We start from the raw sequence: 20,391 nt of genomic DNA on the forward strand, positions 1-20,391 counted from the left end.
AAATACTTTCATAGAATATATACAAACATATCATAATACCAATTTTTTTTTTTTTTCCTTTAAAGCAAAATTATCATATTATATAAGTTATAAATATAGAATATTAAAAAAAGACTGCAATAATATAACCAATATTTAATTTTTCTCTAGCCAACTAAAAGTAAAAACTATGATGAAAACACATTCAGTATAAAAAAGTTAATTTCATACATTCACATGAAAGGCTTACCATTAGTTAAACTTAATCTATACATAAATGTGTCTCTAAGATCAGTTGAATCATTTAGAGCTAACTGCACCAAGGAGCCACCTTTTTTCCATTTTTGCATTAACCACATTCCTTAAAAGTAATGTTCACATAAATTATGGTTAATATATAAAGTCAAACTTCACATATTTAATCTGAACTCCACTGAAAATCATCATCTGAAAGAGGATGGCTCAAATAGCTTTCATATTTAATATTTAAAAATTTTATCACCTACCATAAAAAATTTTATTTAATATTTAGATTTGATTAATTTTTTATTTTTGCTGTAATAAAGCATTTGTTTCTCCCATTTTTAGACATAACAAATAAATCTGTTTATTTTGATTCTTGAGACTTCATTTATATTTTTTTGTAAATAGTATATTTTAAACTCCATTTCGCTATATTGACTTTTTACTCAAAAATTTTGCTAAAATTTTTCACTCCATTCAACCAGTTAACTTAGGGGTCATCCACAAATTACATTATGCATTTTTTTGACCATTTTTTACCCCTCCAACCCCCCCCCTTCCTCAATATTGTAACTCTTTAGGAACAAATTTTGTATCAGTCTAACACTATCACTACCCCCCTTCCACAAAGCGTGATGTAATTTATGGACAACCCCTTAGACCCCAATTTATGTAAAATTAATTTTACTGTCTTCAATTTTGCAACAATTACAACATTTTTAAAAACTTAAGTAGAAAGTTGTTTTTGTATTTAATAAAAAAAAATTGTTATTTAACAAAAAATATCTACTATACCATCTTCACAAAACCCAAAGGTTTATAAATAACTATTTGATTAATAAAATGTTATTTACCCCATGTCATTAATTTGGAAGGATGCACCTACCTGTGCATAGGGTAGTGAAGGGTGCACCTACCTAAATTATATAATCAGTTAAACACAATCTAATTAATCCAACTCATATTATATAAAACTTTTTTCTTCTAATAAAACTTGTAAAAAAAACAACAAAAAATTCATAAACATATTTTCATTTTATTATTATTATAAATTTATGATTAAAAAACATATATTTTTTTTATATATACAGAATTATTAAGCTATGTTTTTTATTCATAAACTTGATATTTTAAAGACATTCAAATAGTAGTGAAAATTTTTTTAAACAAACAACTGAAAAACCTCACCAGTGCTAACCAAATTACTGGTATGAAATTGAATGCCAAGATGAGGTCCTGAAAGCGAAAGAAATGTCCACAATTTTGATCGGTACTCAAAAAGATGTGAATGAATAACAGCATTTCGAATTATAATATTCCCAAGTGAGTGACCAATAAAACTAAGAATAAAAAAATTTAAATGACTCAGTAAGGTGTGAGTTTATTTGATGGTTTTTAATGGTAATTTTGTTAAAAAATTCACTAAAAATAAATATAAGAATAAATTATTTAGTTAAAACAATCAATAATTTTTGACAAAAGAATATGCTACAAGAACATTTTTCCTAATTTTTTGACAATGGCATACACACAGAGAGATTGTGTCAGACCAGTTAGAAAAGTACATTTGCATAAAGTACATAATATTACAATTACTTTATAAGTATTACAATATTATTATATATATTACTAGGTACATTTCTTGTACCTAGGGCCATATAGTTTGCTTGTATCTAGGGCATATGTGCATAAAGAATTTGCTTGATAACAAGGTAAATTATTGAATTTTGATTGGTGCAGGATATTTTTTTCTCTTGGTTATTTTGGGTCTACCATTTTATGTGCAGACTTTTTTTTCAATTTTGCTCAGAACTATTAGCCAATTTTGTTATTTTTTCAAGTGTTGCAATTAAGTAACACTAGATAAATTATTTGAAAATAATCTAAGATTAAACAAATTTTTAATCAAATTTATGTGTCTATTTTTGTTGTCAATTTATTATGGAGTTAAACCTAATTTTCACAGAGCAGCTCTAGGTACAATAGCTAGTAGCCCTAGGTACAATTAATTAGGGTCATATCAGTTTCATTATTTTTTAAACAAGTTTGAGGCCTTGAATTTGAGCCTTGAAAAAATTAGGCTCTAGGTACATAAACTTACCCTATATTATATATAATACATATACATATATATATATATATATATATATATATATATATATATATATATATATATATACATATATATATATATACATATATATATATATATATACATATATATATATATATATATACATATATATATATATATATATATATATATATATATATATATATATATATATATATATATATATTTACATATTATATCAGGGGCTATTCTAGGAAAAAAATTTTGAATAATCATATTTTTTGCAACAAAAAAAAAAAAATCCTCAAATTTTAATTAAATTTTAATAAGCGACGCCCAAATACAGTTGACGCTGTTGAAAACAATCTAGAATAGCCCGTGTATATATATATTATTTATACATATATATATATATATATATTATTTATACATATATATATATTATTTATACATATATATATACATATACATATACATATATATATATATATATATATATACATATATATATATTAATTATACATATATATATATACATATATATACATTATTTATACATATATATATATATATATATATATATATATATATATATATATATATATATATATATATATATATATATATATATATATATATATATATATAGATCTATAGTTTGTTGTCTTTGGAAAGAGCGGAAGGAAAAAAGTGATTCTTACGCCAACACATACGTCACTTTTAATTACTTTTGACTTTCGTCCAACATTTTCGTGTTGGACGAAAGTCAAAACCATTAATTTAATTACAAATTAATTGTTATATAAAAAAACCACAAAAACGCAAATTTAATTGACCAGAATGTTTTTAAAAACATTCTGAATGTTTTTAAAACATTCTGAATGTTTTTAAAACATTCTGAATGTTTTTAACAATATAAACAATGTTTTTATTTTTATTTTTTTTAATAAAATGTTTTTATTTTTATTTTTTTAAATAAAATGTTTTTATTTTTATTTTTTTTACTGTAAATCATGCGCGGAGTGTTGCTACATCGACTATATTATAGCCTGACTCACAAGGGAGTGCTGCTACATCGACTGACAAATAGCCTGACTCGCAAGGGAGTTCTGCTACATCGACTGACAAATAGCCTGACCCGCAAGGGAGTGCTGCTACATCGACTGAGGGTTTGGTTGGGGCAGGCAGTCTACCATTAATAAAAAAAAAAATTCCGGTCTTGCATTTTAATTTTTACTTTTTGTCAACAAAATATGGAAAAAACTTTCGGACCACATCTAAGGGTTCTATATATATATATATATATATATATATATATATATATATATATATATATATATATATATATATATATATATATATATATATATATATATATATATATATATATATATATATATATATATATATATATATATATATATATATATATATATATAAATATGACTCAATCTGAACTTATCTTTAACAGTAGAATTTAACAATACAGTTTAACAGTAGAACAGTACAAGGATAAAAATATTTTTAGTGAGTTGTTAGACTCAAGATAAGAGAAGTTTGTTATTTAAGATTTCACAGACTTTGCTATGAGTGGTATGAAAACTAAAAGAGGATAAGTTAGAGGAGACTGGGCAATCTCCAGAATCTTTAGATCTTGAAACTACCAACATCATTTTCTAGAAGGAAGTAAAACAAGGTTCAGTTATGCAATTAAATTAAAAAAGCACTTTTGTAAGACTGTAACAGGAATATTATCTGATATATCTGCAGAAGAGTTGAAAATAAGTCAGAAATTTTAGCAAAAATAAGCAAGAAAGATGTCTAACAACGGATGTCTAACAATGAATTAACCTGTTTGTTTGGGATGACAAAAAGAATGTGGCCTTTAGATTCAGGAGATGAGTTAGAGGAAAAGTTGTTTTACAAATAGTTCTGAAAGTACTTTTTTAAATTGATTTCCTGCAATAGTAAAAAATATACATTCTCTTCATGCTTAGAAATAGCAAATGCTTAGAAATAGCAAATGTACAAGAAGGAAAAAGCCACAGCAATGAACAAAGCTTAAAACCTACAGGAAGAAATAAAAGCTTCCTGTCTAGCTGAATCCAGGAAATTAGAGGTGCAATTTTCAGCAGAAATATGAAAGATATCAGCATAAGGACTACCACAAACAAAATCATAAAATAGATCTCAGTCAGATTTTAAGTAGTAGCAAGAAGTGAGATGTAAAATCACTTCTTGCTACTACTACACTTTTTTTTTTGGATCAAATCCCACTTCTTGCTACTACTCAAAGCAGTAGCAAGAAGTGAGATCCAAAAAGTTCAGACTGAAACATTGAGTCTTTGTAAATCAGAGTTTAGTAGCCATCAACAATAAAACTAAAAAATAAAACAGCCAAATTTAAATTAGTCGCACAAAGAGCAAGTAGGTGTCTTGCTTTTAGTAAGTAATAAATTTATTTATTTATGTAATTTTTATTTTATAAAAGTAAAATTTATTTTAACCACAATAATAAAGTTTAGATGTCATTTGTATCGATAAAAACCAGTTGAGTTAACTAAAAACATATAAACAAACAATTATTTTATGAACATTTATTAAACGCACCTCATTTTGGAAACTTCTATTTTTTGGTCACTAATGTAATTTTTTATTTCTTCAACTAATCGCTGAGTCATAATATCGATATCACAAAAAGTATCATCCTAAAAAATTTTTTATAATATATATAAATATAATATAAAATTTTTTTATAATATAAAAACACAATGAAGCTTATGTTAAACAGTTCAAAATGTTTTACCTGGTTAACTTCTGACATTAAAAAATCAAAATTAGCTAATGGAGAAGCCATTTCCAGGTAACATCTCACAAGTCTCAAATCATCACGATTTCCTAAAATGCAAAGAAAAAATATTTATTTCTCTTCAAAATGTGTTTAGAAACCTTGGCAACCACTAGAAAACTTTTATAACCAGTTTAAAAAATTATGCATTACACCTTCTACCTTTGAGGATCATTATCAAGAAATTTTATCACAAAATGCTTACATTAGGACCTAAGTAACTCTAAAGAAAACCTTTAACTAACTCACAAGTAAAGATAGGACTTAGGGCTAGGATTGGGACTTTAGAATAACCACAAGTAACAATACATGAGTATAAAATGTCCATATTAAAACCCTTATCTTAAAAAAAATTTGGATAAAATAACTTAAAAAAGTATAACTAATCAACAGATTCTGACAGTTTCTCTTCAAATTTTAAATAATCCAATTTTTAGTTGTTAACAATTATACTTTTTAGATATTTACAATTATTTTTTTCTGATAATTATTTTCAAATGTTTCAATGATTACTTTTGTTTCACATTATCACAAATCATTGTCAAAAAAAAATATTTCCATTTTAATTATATAAAAAATAGTTCAATTTTGGCATAAATGCAAGAAAACTAACTAACACGGATATAAAAAAATTCTTTGCAAAGATTTCCAAAAAGTTCACTTTAACACCAACATGTAGAAAAAATGTAGAAAATTTTTCTTAATAAAACTTTTTTAATTTATATTTTGTTAAAATAGTTTAATATATTTTGTTTGACAGTGGCAACCAGGCTCAAAATGTTTGACAGTGGCAACCAGTGGTTTGAAATCTTTTGAAAAAAGCTAACTTTGCTTCATAAAATAATTAAAGTTATTGAAGAAAAAATACAAACGTTTATTTGAGCCATTATCAAAATTTAGATAACTATGCTGAAGTTGTTTGAAGAAATTGGTATTAGATAGAAAATACCTTGATAAATGGCTAAAGCAAAATTTTCAGGTTAATAAGCTAAATGAATAGTTATATTTATGACTTGAGTGTTGAATTAGCTTTATTTAGCATATATACTTTTTAATTTTGTAAAAGAAAAAAACTGTATTTTAATGATAAGTTTAAAAAAAAATAGCCTTAATAATTTTGAAAAAAAATTTTCTTTTGAACATTTTGTTTATTTAGCTTTACACAAATAGAATAATGGACATCATAATTAAAGTCTTTTTAAATTTACAGTCATTGAGTTTATATAAAAAAAAATTGCATTAAAAAATATTTGTTGTCATAAGATCTTTAAATGTTTTAGAAATATCAAGTTTTTCCAAGATTCTGATTTGAATCAAAAAAATAAATAAAATGTGATTAAAATGTTGTGAAGTTGTTAAGTCAGGTATTACTCCATTTTTGTGGGGATGTTTAAACTGTGAAAAGTTTAGTTAATGCAGCATATTCATGAGGATTGTGTAAAATGCCATATGTAAAGTAAAGTAAATAGTGTAAAGTGCAATATGCCAAGTGCAAAATAGCAGAGTATCTTAAATACAAAAATGGTACAGAAAAACTTTTCAGAGGTGCAAAATTCAAAATTGCAATTTAAGTAAACCATTGATTATTGCAGCTGACACTGAAAAAAAAAAATGACTGTGTTGATCTTAATCAAGTATCTTTTGAAACAATTTTTGTAAAGAAGAAGAATTTTTGGAAACTGGTGATTTAGTAAATAAATAAAAGGTTTATATAAAAGAAACTGATGAATTTATTATATTTTCAGTGATTTATTGAGTAATTTATTATATTTTCAGTGATTTATTGAGTAATTTATTATATTTTCAGTGATTTATTGAGTAATTTATTGTATTTTTCGTGATTTATTATCATATTTTTAGTGATTTATTGATTAATTTATCATATTTTCAGTGATTTATTGAGAATTTATCATATTTTCACTAATTATGTTTTAATCACTGAAAAAAAACCCTCCTTCTACAATTGTAAGAGTTGACATGGATTCTACAATTGATTTGACGTGGATTCTGATCAAGGTTTTTTAAAGTTCACCATGAATGTTTTTAATCTGCATCATAAAAGTAGCACTAAACTGAATGATGACAAAGGAGTTTAGGGTTATTTTATTGTTGCTATTATAGAGGGAGTATTGAAATGCAATGGAAATCTTAGGAGTTGATCCTCCTAATCCTCAAAAGATTGACTGTTCTGTTGTGTTGTTTGAGAGAACTGAATACTTGGTTACCTTAACTATAACTACAGTCACAGAATTTGAAAAACCAAAATCAAAGTTGACTGATTACAAAATACAATTAATCTAAATGCTTTATATCTTGAAAAGGATCCAAACGCTATTATTAAAAATTTAAATTAATTGGAACAGATACAACTTTTGCAAAACTATTTTCAAAACTATGGCCTGGCTTTAAACAATAGTTAAACTCAAGTTGTATATTTTTTAAAAATTACCACAGATTTGATGGCAACAATGCCAACAGACTTTTTGAGTAAACTAAATTTTCTTGCTTGTGATCAAGGGAAACTAAATTTATTTCTAATTTTTAAGAAGGTCACAAGCAATGAAGCAAACATTAGAGAAAAAATAAATGCTAACATTGTGTCTGAAATGTGAATGAAACTGCTGTTGTGGACTTAAAGTTTACTCAGAACATGCAGGTGAACCTGTTCACTATGAATTGAAAAAGACACAGATTAGGCCTAAAAGACAATAAAACCACTCAGACTTTGCTAAGCAAATTGAAGTCAACTGTTGTGGAATTTTCAGCATTTAATACATAGTTAATGTTTTTTTAAGTTAATTTAATGATGAATTTAATTAAAAATGTGTGAAAACTGTTATATATAAATTGGATTTTGGATTATTTTAATATCATGAAAGATAGTGTTAATTAAGTTTTAAATATAGCTACTATTGTATTATGAAGCTTCAGATATGGAACATGTAAAAAACTATTTTAAAAATTAAATGTATTTGGTGGTTTTTTTTATGTTTGTTGTTGTTTTCATACCTACATTTTTTACTAGGTAATTGGTTAGATAATTTGTCTAAACATTTTTAATGCATTTTTAAAACTAGGCTGTGACATGTGATACATTTTTTTTACTATTTACTTCCCCTCCTCTTTTTAGCTTAAGTCTAATGAGCGAATTTTCATTTTATCTATTTCTTAATATCATTACTTAATTTAATAAACACATTATTTCTTAATAACAACTGGAAATGAAAAAAATACTACTTAACTAAAATTATAAGAAACAATTTTTTCATTTACTTTATATATAAAAAATTTTGGTTGTAGAGTTCCGCTTTTGGTTTGACTTCAGCTAAAAACTGTTCTTACTTTAACGAAAAATAACTTGAGCAGTTGAATAAAAAAAAAATTTCATGAGAGTTACTATGGAGACTTGTTTTAAAATCAAACAAAAAACTAATTTCATTATTTTTAGCAAACTATTCTTTTTTTTTTATCATCCCTAAAGCGAGCCCATTAATATTTGGAGTATTACCTTTACTTTATATTTGACATTTTGAAAGAGGTTGAGCACGTGCAGATTTGACAACTTTTAGCTTCTAACTACTAACTAAATATTTTTTTTAGTTTTTTGTAATATCAGTAGTTCATACTTTTTAGATTATGAAAACTAAATTCTAAATTTTAAGTGAAAGATTTGGAACTTAGCGGAAAGAGTTGGAACTTAACTAAACTTGTGAGCACTAAAACTTTATAATTAAAAAGAACTTGAGAACATGATACCAACTTATGTCAAGTTAGTACTTGATAAAAATTAAACAGGAAATGAATTGAAAAACTTATGTGGATTTATTTTATTTCACAAAACTATTACCTGAGAATTTAGGAGAACATCCAAGTAAAAAATTTATAAAAACGTATAAAAAAAAGATAATAATTCAGAAAACACACCATCCAATCCATGCACGCAAACTACAAGATGGACATTTTCAGTTGTGGATGTAATTTTTTGGGTAAAGTATTCTTTAACATTGATTTCATTTTGAAAATGACTATAAAAAAACAATCCTATAAAAACCACTAAAATTATATATAAAAAAATGACAATTATTAAAATTAACAACTTTTATTAGCTTACTCTAAGTGTGTATACTAATTTAACTATAATTGTATATACTAGCTTACCTATAATTGCATATACTCGTTTAACTATAATTGTATATACTAGTTTACCTATAATTATGCTTACCTATAATTGTGGAATCTAAAATTCAAATTAAACTCCAAATTTTCTTTTGCTCTTTGAAACCTGCATTTTAAATTAAAAAGTTTTTATACACTATTTATTATGCTGTAACAACAAGTGATAATACACATGATGAAATACACATGATGATATAAATGCTGAAATATGATGACAATATACATATGATGATATGAAAGCTGATATATTAGGAAAATATACATGATTATATAAAAGTTACCACTCATATTTTTAAATAAAAGCTTTGTTCTAAATTTGTTCAAAAAAAAAAAAAAAACTAGTGTAAAAAAAATTTCAATCTTCTTTAATTAAAAACCAGACTTAATTTTTTAAATTTAATGTTAAGTTAATCTTTCAGAAAACTGAGTAACAAAATCTTAGTAAAAATCTAAGAAACAAAAATATTACCTAGATGAATTTTCTTGTGTTACTACTGCATATGGAGATTGAAGCGACATTCTATACGAATTTCTCTTACTCGAACTCTTGATAGCAGGAAAGCAACTCCATAGTTTGGGTTTTCCAAGATCAGAAGGAGATGGTAAATTGATAACTTTATTATTGTTTTCCAGACTTCTATCAATGGAAACACTAGCTTTATTTTCAGCCAGGTCCAAACCTTCAAGAAATAATGTCTCTTTAGTTGTAGGTGTTTCTTTAAATTTAACACCATTTAATGGGGTATAAAAAACAGATCTTCTTCCGGGTGCTGAAGAATGAGCATATCTTTTGCCAGAAGTAAATGACCTGCGTAAATGAGGTTTTAAATCATGCTCATAAGCAGGTTGAAATGTCTTTTTAGTGTCCGGTAAAGATAATAAACTTTGATTCAATGTTTTTAATTCATCAAGTTTTGTACATAAAGGTATAAAGTCAGTAGCAGAACTAAAATTGCAATCATTGTACAAAATACTTAACAAATCCTTAGAAGATAAAACTTGATTTGAGCTTAAGGAAACACATTTTTGAACACTCCACTGTGACGAGTACTCAGGTCCTGTTAAGTCTGTTTCTTTCATAGGTTTTTTTAAATCAGAAGGAGAAAACTGCCAATGATCCATCATATCGTATTTATCATTATTAGTTGTGTTACTTCTTCTAAAGGACGAGTCAACAGTATCTACATCTTTATTTTTATCAAATTGCATATGTGTTACACTGTTTTTGTGGTTTATTTGATTTTCATTTGAATTGCATAGTTTTGTAATAAAATCTGTTGTGCCTAAAGAAAAATTAGAATTAAATAATATAAAACATTTTAAAAACCAAGGGGAATGGTTCTAAACTCTGGATATATTTATTGCTACTTTTCTCGATTTTATAATTTTAAGTATTCTTTTAAAGTGTTTTTACGGCTAATAAAATTCTTTGATTACTGAATTTAAGATCAAGTATAAAGCATCTCAATGTAAAGGTGACATAAAGTACAACAACTCAATCTAAAGGTGACACATAAAGTACAACATCTTAATGTAAAGGTGACAAAGTACAACAATGCTTGATATAATCAATGGTCTACACTTGTCTCACAGAAAATAAAAAAAGTAATCAAAGCGATATTGTTCCACATGTCAGCAACTTGGAAAGAAAAACTATATTTTCTTGAATCCAAAATTGTTTGCGTATTTTATAAATATGACCCCGGGTGTGGCTATTTTTGTCAATCTTAAAGAACAAAGATTGTTCAGTACTAATAAGTTTACGAAAAATTTTAAAACACGTTACTAAGTCAATTCTAAGGCATCGAAGCAATTCTAAACCAAGCAACTGTAGTCTATTATGATAGGACAAATTTCTAAGATTCCTAATTTTCTTAGTAAACTTTTGTTGGACACTTTCAACTGATTTAATCAATCTAATTTGGGTGTGGCGACCAAACTGGAGAACAATATTTCTAAAATTGGTCGTATATAGGTAGTGAAAGTTCTAACTAGGATACAAGGGTCGCGAGTTTTAAAACATTTCAAAATTAAGTATGCTCTAGAGTTAGCTTGATGGATGACATTAAAAATATTTTTTTATAATTAAGGTTACAGTCCACTGTAACTCCTAGATCATTTGGGTTGGAGAACCAAGCTAAAGTACACTCACCTAATTTATAGTTAACCTTTATACCTTTGCATAATGAGATGCTATTCTACGTGAAAAACACTTACTACTAGCAATTTTTAGTTGCCATATATCTGCCTATATTACCAGTCTATTTAGAGCAACAGCTAAATCATGGCTTAGATCCATGTCACAGTATGAACTATATAACTTTATATCATCTGCATAAAGTTTTATATGACAAGTTAAAAACTTTCTTCTTTTAGAAAAGATTTCTATAGCTGATAGGTGGCACAACTATTTTAGCTATATCAAAAGATAAAAAATGTCTATAATATAGATATAATTATAAATGACCGAAATATACATGACAAATATACATGACTGCTTTAATGTAACAATCGGCAATTATGATGGAGCATGAAACATCTGGTCCACAGCTTGATAAAATTAGAAAAGATATAACTTTTCTGAAATATTGGCTTTTCAAATGTAAATAAGCATGATTTTAAAAATTATGAATTTTCTTGATGTCACATCTCTTAATGCAAACAATAAGAAATTGGGAAGTCAAAATAGCATTTTCATCAAACAAGGAGAGGTGTGTCTAGACATTGCCATGCATAATACTTATTAATAATTTTTATTTTAAAAAACTAAAAGTGCTGCCCCTGTCATTTTGCAATGCTAAATATCATTCTCAAAAACATTATGTTATGTGCTTATAATCATTTTTGTTGACCACGAATATAAACTTAAATTTTTTTTTGTAATTCCTTGTCTGGATAGAATCCTGACAATGAATTACAAAAAATATGAAAATATTGTAATATCTTGGCAAAAAGATAAAACAATATGTATTTTTATGTCAAAGGATTTTAAAGTGAGCTTCATGACAATGTTTTTTTACAATAAGTGTACATTGTGCTCACCACTATTTCTACTTTTAAACATGGCATTAGCGTTCCACTAAGCAATATATTGAATCCTAACAAAGGTTTGGTCTTCTACTCCCAGCTTTTTGAAGCTATTAATAAAGTTTATAATTATAATCATGTTAATGATATTATTGAAAAGGTGACAATTATTTTTTCAGATTATGAATTTGAAATAGAGAATGCTATTAAGCAAAAGAAACTGAATTTTTATTTAGTGTAACAAAAGTTTCTCTGCAGCAAATTACTGCTTTTTTATGTTTATTATGTTTTTAATGTTTATTCACCCCCCTCCCCCAGACCAAGAAGGCCACTACAGATAAGGGGGCTCCTTAAATAATTTTAATTTTTTTTCAGATATCTTACTAAGTATTGTTCTAAGAATCTATTTGTGTATTGAAACATAATGAATTTTAGAAAATTGATCTAATGATGCATAAAATTGAATGTAAAAAAAAAAAATAATAATAATAATACACAAACAAATAAGATATATATTTTTTTTGCGTAAATCAAAAGAATTGAACGATCTAACTTGTCAGTAAAACTGAAAATATTTTTTAAACACTTTTATCCTAGAAATAAAATAAAATTTAGTATTTCAGTAAAATTGCATTAAGTAAGCAACATTTGTCTTTTTGTCAACAAAGCCTCGTAAATGATTTGAAAAATCAAGAAAAACCCTACCATTATATCTAAAAAGAAATAGGAATTTTTTTTACCACAGTGTCACCAATTGTTAACAAACATGGTCTGATTGGAACTGTTGCTAGTGTGGCTAGAAGAGGACAAAAATGCACGGGTGAAATTGATTGCATTATCATCATTAATGTAAAGAAAAATAGATTTGGTTCCGCAGCTGAACTAGCTTTAAAAGTTCAAGAAGACCACAATATGACAGTGACTCCTCATACAATCAGAAACTTATTTATTAGATTTAGCTACTGGTAACATGTAACCCAGTGCAATCTGCTTCAAGTCCTGCTGCCTTGAAACACCCTCTGCCTTGGGGCTCTTGGTTGAGTAAAGGCTAGAGATAGTGTCTTGATAAAAATACTCATCTTGGGCAGATATTAAATACATCTGGCTTCTATCTTGTAGAAAGCCTCCTAGGCAAAAACTTAAGCGGTAAATAGATTCTATCTGTTGTCCAGCCTCGCACCCCTTCTTTATCTGTTAGGCTGGCGCAGATGTGTTTTTAATACATTGTTTCCAGTTTGTTGAATGCTGAATCTTCTTGACTCAATGCATGGGTTTTGCTTGTGTCTCTGTTTTTATGACTAGGCAACTCATTCTATTATCTCTTCATGAGGGTACAGCTCTAAAACTCAGTTTTATGGTTCTGAGGCTGGCTGTTAGTCAGGTTTCCTGAACTCTGTGGTAGCTCTCAGAGAGGCTGATTCCATCAACAGCTAAAAAATATCAAAGTATTAACAGTGCCTTGTTGCACATGGATGGTGTCCCTGTTTGTACTTTTAGTGTGCATTGCCAAGGCCACATTTGGAGCCCTTTGTTATGGCTAAGGGTTTATTATTAGTAACGAGGCAATTGCTTGGGGTATTAAACAGTGTACTGAGTACTATCAACTTAGTCAAGTTCTTTAACAAATTTAAAAATTATAAAACAAAAAACCAAGATCATCACCAAGTTCTCTAAACCTATCATTCACTAATATGACTTTAATGCTCATCACACTAAATGGCTTGGCTCTAGTGTCAGTGACTCTGCAGGCATTAAAGCTCACAACTTTTGCCTTTCTCAATCCTTAACTCAAGTAGTCAACTTTCCAACTTGCTTTCCAGACAACCTGAATCATTTACCTTCTCTACTCGACTTATGTCTTGTTTCTGATCCTGGTCAGCGCTCAGTTTCTCCACATTAACCCTCAGGTGCTTCTGATCACAGTTTGATCTCTCTATTCTTCTTCACCATCTGAATCCCCTTATCATCATATCTCTAACAACAACCTTAAAACTGATGGCCCTTGGGTAGAAATCTTTTGCCTTCCTGCTGACAAATGTGAATCTTACATAACTTTGTGGATTCAGGCTGGCATGGAACCCTTTATTCCCTCTCGACGATTCCAGGTCAAGCCTCATTCTTCTCCATGGTTTTTCTCACATTGTGCAGCTGCAACTGCTAATGATAAAAAGTCTGCTGGAAACAGACATCTGTTATCCCTATTTTCAAAAATCTTGGAGAGCAATCGGATTCATCTAACTACCATCCCCAGGCCTTGTTACGAGATTTCGCTGCGTAGCGAAAACGCGTAACGTATTTCTTAGTAACTCAACTCAGCATATATATTTTGCATCGTTAGAAGTTATATTGCGTCACTCGCGTCTTTTCAAGTACCGCATTGTAATTAAAGTTATTTTATTAACGCGTTAAAAATCATACAAACAGTTAGTTTTTTTCTCACTAGAACAAAAGTTACAAATAAAATCTAAGTTCCTATTTGAAAAGTCATTTTTATTATTTTTTTCAAATATGAACTAAATTTTATTTTGAAAAAAATATTCTTTTCATGAAACGTAAAATAATGTTTGTTTATTTTCTTATGATTTTACAGTTGGTTTTTGATTATTTTATTAACTGTTAATAAATTTTTTCTTATTTAATTTGTGAACTCTTTTTAATGTTTTTAAACAAGAAAGGGTGTTTTTTTGTTATTCATCAGTTACCGATAACATATTCGTGATCGTAATTTATTTTCATAAATTAAACGAATGTCATTAAAACTTTATGTTATTGAATTAACAATAAACAAAATATCTTATTAATATTATTCACATTAAAATAAATCGTGCATTTTTTAAACTATTATGACAAAAAATAATTTTTACATTTAAAAGGAATTTATATATTTAATTCCTTAAGATAAAACTTAAAACACTTAATTTTTTTTAACTAATTTTTATCAACAATAAAAAAATTTATTAAACAAACTGTTTCTTTAACAAAAAATCATTTAGTTTACAATTGCGGTTAAATGCTTTTACTTATGACTTTATTTCTTCAGAATAAACGTCACATAAACGATATCAAAAGATAATTAAAGATATTCTAAAAGATATAAGTTTTTGCGTAACGCAAAACTGCTGAACGCATAGGCAAATCGCCTTTTCACAAGCAAAATGCGAGCTGCATAACGCTTCTTAACAAGGCCTGCATCCCATTAGTCTTCTTTCTATCATAAGCAAGGTTTTTGAATCTTTAATTAACAAACACTTAATCTCTCATCTTGAATTTAATAACTTACTTATGTATGGATTTCGATCTTCTCGTTCAATGTATCTTCTCGTTTTATGTAATCATATCTCGCTAATTGTATCATATCTCGTTCTATGTATCATATCTCGTTCTATGTATCTTCTATATTCTATCGTTCTATGTATCTTCTTGTTCTATGTAATAAGCTAACAGTAATAACCTATCGGTTATTACTGTTAGCTGATTTGCTAACAGTAATAACTGATAGGTTTTATTTTTATTATTACTATTAGCTGATTTGCTAACAGTAATAAATGATAGGCATTAGATAAAGGTGGAGAGGTTAAGACCATTGCTCTTGACATTTCTAAAGCTTTTGATAATGTTTGGTATGCTGGTCTTCTCCATAAGCTTTCTTCCTACGGTGTATCTGGTAACATCTTTAAGATTATTGAATCATTCCTTTCAAATTGTAGTATATAAGTTGTCCTCAATGGAGAGCACTCTTCTTCTTATTCTGTATCTGCAGGGGCTCCTCAAGGTTCAGGGTTCCTTGGCCCTATACTCTTTTTAATTTACATTAACGATCTTCCAGATATTCTGATCTAAGGTGGCATTGTTTGCTGATGATAATACTATTTATTCTTGTCATGATAAGAAGCCAACACTCTCTAATTGCTTGAAGGGGGCATTTGAGCTGGAAAGCATGGGGCTCACAGTAGCTGGTGAACTTAAATTCAGATAAAACTCAATATTTTTCAGCCAATCATTATCGCAATAAATTTAGATCTTCTTATATTTATGATTGGTAATGTACTCGATGAGTCATCTACTTTTCATCTTCAAGGATTAACTCTTACTTTCGATCTTTCTTAGAAACCATATATCAAACCCATTGCAAAATTAGCATCTGCTAAGGTTGTATCTCTTTATCGAGCTCGACACTTTCTTACTCTGCATTCTATTCTCTATCTCTATAATGCTCAAATCCAGCCTTGTATGGAATACTGTTGCCATATCTGGGGCTGATCTTCTAATGATGCCCTTTCTCTTTTAGACAAGGTGCAAAAACGCATTGTAAACATAGTTGAACCTGCTCTTGCAGCCAACCTCCAACCATTATCACATCGCCGTAATGTTGCTTCTCTTTCTCTTTTCTACAAATACTATAGTGGGCACTGCTCAAAAGAGCTAGCATCTTTTGTGCCATCTACTAAAATTCATTCTCGTGTTACTCGTAATTCAATTAAGTCTCATCATTCAATTAAGTCTCATCCTTTTTTTGTGACTGTTCCTAAGTGCTCCAAAAACTCTTATTCGTCTAGTTTTTTTCCTCAAACATCAGCTCTTTGGAATTCGCTTCCTTCATCTTGCTTTCCTGATTCATATAATTTACAATCCTTAAGTTGTCCATCAATCGTTATCTTGCTCTACAATCTTCATCTTTTCTCTTTCAGTAACTTCCAACTTTAATTAGTGGTTGCTTGCAGCCTTGTTGGAAGCAAAGATGTTTAAAAAAAAATTATCGAGCTGAGGCCAAGTGCAAAAGAGGCCCCAATCAATACTAATTTCATGAAATTTGATCAATTTGACATTATTTTTGAAACGTATTTTTTTGCCGTAGCTTTTTTTATTAAGTTTCTAAATTTTCGTCATACAAAAGTAACTATTTCTTTACAAACTCTGTTTAATATTTTGTTATTGATATTCTAATGTAAACTTAAGATGCAATTTTTGTTAAAATTTTACCTGTTTAGTACAAATATTTTGGTCATTAATATAAAAAATGTGATATTTTTTAAGTGAACAATTATTATTTTTTGCATATTGTGTGTGTGTGTGTGTGTGTGTGTATATATATATATATATCCAACCCTTAACGTTTTATAACTTGAAATAAAAACATTTTACCTTCTATTCTAATATCCATGTCAACAAAATCACCATCTACAACACTTTCATCAACAGTGATGGAAATTTGTTTTTGCTCTATATGAATATACAAAAAATTAAATTAACTAAGAATTAAAACTCAAAATATTGGAAAATGAAGTGATTAAAAATCAAACCTGGTTCATTCTTTTTCCCTGGAATATATTTGTCTTCAAAAATAATAGGTAAAGTAGAGCCATCTGCATCTAAGCTTGAGCAATGTAATTTTAAAGGAGGTATGAGCTGATAATACAAAGAGTTTCTCACTGCACTTGCCATTCGATTATGCTGAGAAGTACTTAATTCATGAGATACACATAATGATTCCCATGGATGCTCCTCTGTAAACACAGCCTGTTTAATATGCATAATACGTTCTTTGTGATGTTCTTCAGCAAGTCTTTTAACTAAGGTTTCATTAAAACTGAACTGCTCAAGAAACTGCTGCCACAGCATATCTAATTCGGTGCTTAATAAATACAGGTCATCACCAACACGCAAGTAGTTTTCTTCAGCAGTGCACAACAAAGAAAATTCATTATTCAACACCTCAAGTTTGTTATAAATATCAATTTTGCTTAGACCTACTTTAGAATATTCTGGCAAAAGTGATATGCACCAATGATAATATAAAAGTAGCTGTTCGTATAGCTTAAGGAGTTTTAAACAAACATTACGGTGAAAAATAATTGCACTATTCTTTTGTTGGTTATCGAGTTTTTGGGTTGGTATCAAAATAGATCCTTTTCCAAACAAGCTGCTATAACATAGTTGCCTTGTGTTACCTGATTTACCACTCCATACAGGATGAAGTGATTTTAATGCCGCTAACCATGGCTGTCGTATAGCTGTGGTACATGAGTGAACTGTGAAAGTTAAAGCACCAAAATGAAAATAATCAAATAAAACAGGTCTATGAGCATGATAAGACTGGTTTAAACTGAGATGCATTGTAAGTGTCTTTGAACTTGCATATTCTAAAGATTTTGGAGTTGCAGGGCTAAAAAAAAATTGCTGTGCAATTTACTTTCACTTTTATATATATATACATATATATATATATATACATATATATATATATACATATATATATATATATATATATATATATATATATATATATATATATATATATATATATATATATATATATATATATATTAAATTAGTCCAGTTAACATTTAACATAAGGTAAATATTGCCAAAAACTAAAGACGCTTTTCTATCAAAGTTTTTCTGAACTGAGTGGGAAATAAAATTTTTTTTTGTTTATCTGAAAACCTTTAATAATTAATTTTACTTTCGTGAAAAATCTACATTATTTTAATAAAAAATATTTTACAATTGTTTAAGTTAAAAATTTAAGACCATATAGTATTTCCATTTAACAACATTTGAAACATCATATTATATCATATAAAATAGAAGTAGTGGTAGTGGTAGTGGTAGTGGTAGTGGTAGTGGTAGTGGTAGTGGTAGTGGTAGTGGTAGTAGTAGTAGTAGTAGTAGTAGTAGTAGTAGTAGTAGTAGTAGTAGTAATAATAGTAGTAGTTGAGATGGCAGGTAAAAACTGTTATAATCTGATTTTTTAAAAGCTTTTTGACTGTCTGGAACAAACAATTTTTGATGGAGATATAGAAGTTTTGACACATATGTATCACCAATAAAATTTCATGGGATTCCACACAACGCTAAATTTTTTTGGAAAAAAGAAAATAATGCAAGCTACTGATGTTATTTCAAAAAAAGCTATCTGTTATTCTAGACGTTTATGTAAATGACTCGAAATTTGGTGATACTGAAGAACTTAATTGAGCATCAGAAGAAAGATGATCTAAATAAGCTGCTACTTTTAAAACAATAAGACAGCTGAAATACTTAATAAATCAAAGTCAACCATAACTTAAGTAAGGAAACTAAAATTTGAAAAACGAATATAAGCACTTCTAGAAAAAAACTGTTAAAATTAATTTAGATATAATTGATAAGGTGAAAAGTTTTGAACGCAATGGTCTGTTTAGTTGGCAATTGCCATTTATAAAGAATTTTTGTTAGTGTATCCAAAAATTAAATTGTATTAAAATGGTTACTTCATTGCAAAGGAATTTGTTAATTTTAAACTAGATCAGCCTCAACCTAAAATAGGACTTTCCAAATATGCTCAGTTTAAACCAAAATGATGTACCTATGATGGTTGAAAAGGAACTCTGTATGTTTCTGTACAACACACCAAATACTAAATGTTATGCTTTGTGCAGTTAAACTGGAGAATTAATATGCAAAATACTGGTAGAAGAAATACTATATCTGCAAATATGATGTGCTCAACTGGATTGGATTGGTATTAGAAGTTGATGAAGAATATGAAGACAACTTGTAAAACTCATGCATTCTCATTTACCTAACACTTTTTGCACTGGTCAAATAGAGACAACTGCGATTGGGTTTTCTAAGCCTCATATCATAATTACAATAAAAATACTATTATCTTCAAAAACAGGACACATATACCATTTAGACACAGATGATTTGCCAATAATTCAATTTTTTCTCAATACTTTTATTACCTCCTCGTCTCTCTGTTTGTATGCGAGAATTAAACCTTGCAATCAATTTTCACTACCTGATGATTTTCTTCATACTCTTGCTTGAATCAATTTTCACTACATTTTCTTGATGACATTAAAATATTCTAAAATTAGCTTTGCAATAAAACAATTAAATTTTGATTAAGTTTATTTTTTATTATTTGGAAAGAAGAAGAATAATTTTCGAAATAAGTATATTATTTGTGTTCTACTTATGAGCGCGTTTAGCTTCTTTGGATAAGGCATTGACTTCGTAAATGGAATGTCTGTGGTTTGAGACTCTCCTGCCTGAA

At 27.8% G+C, this 20,391-nt stretch overlaps 1 protein-coding gene across 1 annotated transcript in view; it reads right to left on the reverse strand.

Annotated features, from left to right (window-relative positions):
* The window catches only part of LOC100202640 (protein FAM135A), a 63,120-nt gene that overhangs the window by 9,852 nt on the left and 32,877 nt on the right, over window positions 1-20,391 (reverse strand). The window contains exons 5-13 of the mRNA XM_065813123.1: window positions 17,648-18,510; window positions 17,490-17,567; window positions 9,790-10,603; window positions 9,367-9,426; window positions 9,069-9,169; window positions 5,103-5,194; window positions 4,907-5,004; window positions 1,411-1,562; window positions 230-340 (exon numbers count right to left, since the gene is read on the reverse strand). Of these exons, the coding sequence (XP_065669195.1) occupies window positions 230-340; window positions 1,411-1,562; window positions 4,907-5,004; window positions 5,103-5,194; window positions 9,069-9,169; window positions 9,367-9,426; window positions 9,790-10,603; window positions 17,490-17,567; window positions 17,648-18,510 (2,369 nt within the window). The remainder of the gene's footprint in view (window positions 1-229; window positions 341-1,410; window positions 1,563-4,906; window positions 5,005-5,102; window positions 5,195-9,068; window positions 9,170-9,366; window positions 9,427-9,789; window positions 10,604-17,489; window positions 17,568-17,647; window positions 18,511-20,391) is intronic.

Source organism: Hydra vulgaris, chromosome 12, assembly GCF_038396675.1.
Source record: "Hydra vulgaris chromosome 12, alternate assembly HydraT2T_AEP".
Lineage (NCBI taxonomy): Eukaryota > Metazoa > Cnidaria > Hydrozoa > Anthoathecata > Hydridae > Hydra > Hydra vulgaris.